Source organism: Porites lutea, chromosome 7 (assembly GCF_958299795.1).
Source record: "Porites lutea chromosome 7, jaPorLute2.1, whole genome shotgun sequence".
Taxonomy (NCBI): Eukaryota; Metazoa; Cnidaria; class Anthozoa; order Scleractinia; family Poritidae; genus Porites; species Porites lutea.
The window spans coordinates 15427119-15431724 of NC_133207.1; the positions used below are offsets into that span (position 1 = coordinate 15427119).

General features: G+C 37.0%; 1 protein-coding gene across 1 annotated transcript in view; it reads right to left on the bottom strand.

The window, feature by feature from the left end:
* Positions 1 to 349: 349 nt before the first annotated feature.
* The window catches only part of LOC140942543 (uncharacterized), a 13144-nt gene continuing 8887 nt past the window's right edge, over positions 350 to 4606 (bottom strand). Inside the window, exon 7 of the mRNA XM_073391458.1 lies at positions 350 to 1655. Within this exon, the coding sequence (XP_073247559.1) occupies positions 1348 to 1655 (308 nt within the window). The 3' untranslated portion in view covers positions 350 to 1347. The remainder of the gene's footprint in view (positions 1656 to 4606) is intronic.

Sequence of the window (4606 nt, forward strand, 5' to 3'; positions counted from 1 at the left end):
ATTGGAGATCTAGAATTTTCGGAGCATTTCTTGTAAAATTTCTTTTTTGCCTGCCTCTACTAGGATTTTCGAACATCTAAAAAATGGTATAATTGCCCATTTTTATCGGATTTTTACCCTTAAAAGCTCACCTAGAATTTTCGGGAGCCTTTTTCCTGGCTGAAATTTTCGAAAAGGTAAGTTTTGATCCCTATAATTTTCGGATCACTAGACTTTCAGCTAGGAAATCCGAAGAGATGAAAAATTTTCAGGGAATAAAAATATTCCTATATCTACCGTTTAAATACTAAATACAATGCTATGTTTAAGTGGTGTTGAACTATATTCTCGATGGGTGCCCCTGCTTTCTGACCTCGTTAGCATGTACAAAACACAAAAGAATTCTTACTTTCAAACAAGGTCAGAAAGGCTAATTATCATATTTAGAGTACAGCATATACAGAGGCAAAACACCAGACCTGACGAACAAAGGTATGGCACGAGCTCTCCTTTCGAAAAAGTACATTAACCGTAGAGCTCGTTTTTGGAATACTAGAATTTTGTTCAGACTTGAATTGGCAGCTTGTCCCTATGCAAGTAGTCCATAGGAAATGTACGTTTCCATTAAGGAACGATAAATCTTTGAGAGAGCACTTGGTAGGCACAAAGTGCCTAAGCCTGCCAATGATGCCAACCCCTTTGCTTGTTTAGGTGGAAAAAAAACTATTCATTCCAAATATTTTAACGTTTCTGGTTGGCTCCAATCCCCTTATTCTTCATAAACAACTATCGCTGACCTATTTTTGGAAGATGAGAGCAATATCCAGTCGTTGACGTCAAGCAAGACTGAGTTGGCATTAGCGCAGAACTCGAGAAAATGGCGAAGAAGATCACGACTAGATCGCAATTACAGACGAAAAATGAACGGAACGAATGCAAGAATGCGCCAAAAATAATTAGTTATGGATGTCATTTTTTGCGGGATATCTGCAAGCAAAAACACCTGTTCATATCTTTGAAACTGTTCCGAGCGACGAAGTCTACAAGGAAATGAGGTTTTTAAGAACTCAGGAATATTTTGAATGAATGATAAAATAATCATTGAATTTGGCTCTCGTATGATACGAAGAATTATGTAGATCTCGGAGGCTGTTATCCACCAAGGGTGAATTGAAATCCTGCGCAATTTGCAGGAATCTTCATATGATATAGAGATATATACCCTCACTCCCCATTATATTCCATAATTGAAAGATCTCTCTACAGAAACCAACTGTCTGTTTTGATAGCATTAGGAAAGAGGGTGCTGATACTTTAAAACAGCCGGAGGTTAAATTTGCCATTAAAATCGGCCGCTTAGCGAGTTTCTTATTTGCGGGGACTATCTTGCGTTGTTTCTTCTTCATGAAGCTCACCCAAGTGTCGATCAAAGGCTTCCATGGCGTCCACGTTACCATTTTCCTCAATTGCCTTCATCAGCAGATGAACAGTAGCTTTGGATCCCTTTGAAACCTGCCAACTTCGCAGGACTTGAAAGGCACACTCTTCCTGTGAGTCGTTCTCCGTCTTAATGTTCTCAATGACTGTCTCTTCGACGCCTAGAGACCTACCAAGCCACCTCCATTTGCTACCCATTAGCTTGGCAACTAAAGCCTGACAGCATTGGTTAACTTGTTCTGTTTTAATCGAAAATAGAATATTCGTTTTTAATTCGACAGTTTATCAAAGTGGAATATACTACCTACAAAAATTTCAGAAGAACCCCCATCCTCCTTCTTAGAGTCCTGGTTTACGTCTTCTCAAAAGCGCTGTTTTCCCAAACGAAGTTAAGTTATATCACTCCCCCCCCTCCCCCCCCCCAATTCTCTTAAGGAAATGTATGACTGTTGAAATAGTGCTGCAAGTGTAGCTGTTTGAGAACTCGATTTGGCTGTTGACCCCGGGGCGTATAAAACAAACCAACTACTTATGCCCAGGTGATATGGCTGTGCTCATGCGTGAGGTACTGGCCAGGGTGTGGGTTGTTGAATGTGTGCCCCTTGCTTTAAGGTTGTCTTACTTAAGGTAATTCCCTTGTTTTGCACTGCGCACCCTCTACTGCGCATAACATTGCCACATCTTCACCGGCGAAAATTGTCTGATTGGTCGACGCGCGACCACGTGACATTGCCAAATTCAAAATGGTGGCAATACATCCATCGTTTGTTTATTCCAGTGGAAAGAAGTGAAATTGCGGCTTAATATGAGTTGCAAATGCATATACGGATATTTTTAGAATAGCCTAGACTTTTTATTATCCTTTTTCACCTATTCCTATGGGATTCGTTCCCTGCGATGCTCGCGTTTTGGCCGGTTTACCGGATTCAACTTTGCACTCTTCACGATCACGAAGGACAACAATATTTTTGATGAAAGCCGGGTCACTAGAAAGAACGGCCGTTGTTCACAGCTCTATGCAGCGGAGAAATAAGACACTATGGGCCCTTTGAAATTGCTTAGACACCTGGAAGTTATTTTATTACTTTTTTTACCGAAAAGATAAAGCAAATTATGTCTTCTCCAGCAAGACTTTCTAATTTATAAAAAAAGCTTGAACATGAGCTAAATGAACTGTAGTGTCTGCATTCATGTTCTTTTCATTGCAATTTTAATATCAAAACTTTAAAGCCGTCTATGACCGAGCAGGTTTTTTTTTTCTTTTTTTCTTTTCAATGGTTACTGTGCTTGATCTGAATAAGATAATGAAATTTTTAAAATTAGGGCAAAACTATATATAAAAGAAGAGAACTTTGATTGCAAATATGTTAGTTGGAAAAAATACCGATTATACTATATGATCTTTTTACTATATAGGTTAGAAAAGTGATGAGTAGTCAAAAGTGCTACAAAGGAGTAAAAACCCAGATCTTTCCATTTATAAATTTTATTGACACTGTCAGGTACATATACTTTGCTTGAATACACATTTGTTCTTCAAAAATCTTGTTTGTGAAGCTGCACTTTGTTTGATTCAGGATCAATCAATCTTTTCTGAAGAGAAATGAACAATAAAGTATGTTAGCATGTCACTACTTCAACACTGCCTTAGCCAACAACTAAGAAGAAACTCAACTTCATATAAAAAAAAAACAAAGTGAAAAATACTTCACTGTAAACCAACAACTGCTTCAAATATATATCACATTAAATTCATGCAAAATGTAGACCTGATGAGAAGTTTATAGGAAAAGAAACAAATGATAATTACAATGAAACTATAATGTTTGAATGAGATCTGTATTTGAGATTTCTCTCATAATTCTGACAGAAGATCAAAATAGGAAACTGCATATCCTACACAACTGAATTCATCAACATGATCCAACTAAAATTTCATGAAGACTAAAAGTTTACTCCAAACTTTAAACTCCTGTAAGGTTTTTCCCAGGTTTGAATCACACTGAATGCATATTTAAACAGTAATTAGATCTGTGAAACATTTGAACGGTGCAATGTCGTGGAAGGTCTGGGACATTACTGAGACTCTAACAAAATCCTTTGGTGCGAGTTCCAAAGCCGCCTACTATTATTTTATTATGAGCCTGCTACTTAAAAACTTTTTGACAGCCCTGATATTGCACAGTAAATAAACACAGTTGGATATACACATGCAAGCGGTCCATGACCATCATGCTACCAATCCCTTAATCAAAAAACCTACAAATCGCCTTTTGCTGACTTTTTCACCTGATTTTGCATTAAATAGCCAGATTTGGTTGTTTTATGCTGAAAAGTGGATTTTTCTCAAAAAGCTTGGTACTTTGCTTACAGCTACAGTGTACATTGTAGAGCAGTCCCCTTTTGCTACGGCCCAAAGACTGGACACAGTGAACTCAAATGCTGTATTAGCCAATGGAATAATTCTAAGATGCATTTATGCTATAGTAGCTAATAACATAAGATGTAAGAACCTGTGTTCCTGTTTCTTTATGATTCATTTTACACGGGATTTGAATCAGAGATCGTTAACATTGCCAGTGTCAAATGCTTGCTTGTCAGGCGAGTCGGATGCGACAGTTACACCTCAAGATAACTATCTTATAAGCTAATACAGTGTTACTACATGTACATCTAAATTATTATTTCTTAGCTAATACACTGTTTGGGTTCTCTGTGGACAAAGAAAACTGTCTGTAATAATGAGCTGTCCATAAAGTGGTGCTTATAATTTCATTTACCAGCAGTTCTTTTTATCTTAATATTCCAGATGGTATAAAAATTTAATTACAAACAACTTACTATTTGAAACTGGCTACAGTGTTGATGGGATGCTACAGTGTACAATAATACTTTGAAGGGTCTGACTGCACTCTTATTGATCATAGTCATTGCCTCCTGTGAGCCAATTCATGGATGAATTTGATACATGTACAAAAGAAAATCCAACACTCAACAATCAGAAAGATGTAATACTATGTGACCTCATGATGGAACTTAAAGAAAGGAAATGTATATTATTTTTAAGTTACATGTATTTTCTTACCCTTTTTTTAAGTTATGTAAATTGGTCTTTTGTTGAAGAAAATGAAACAATGTCAAAAATTAATGTTTTGCTGTGCATGCATCAATCATGCAACCATGAATTTGA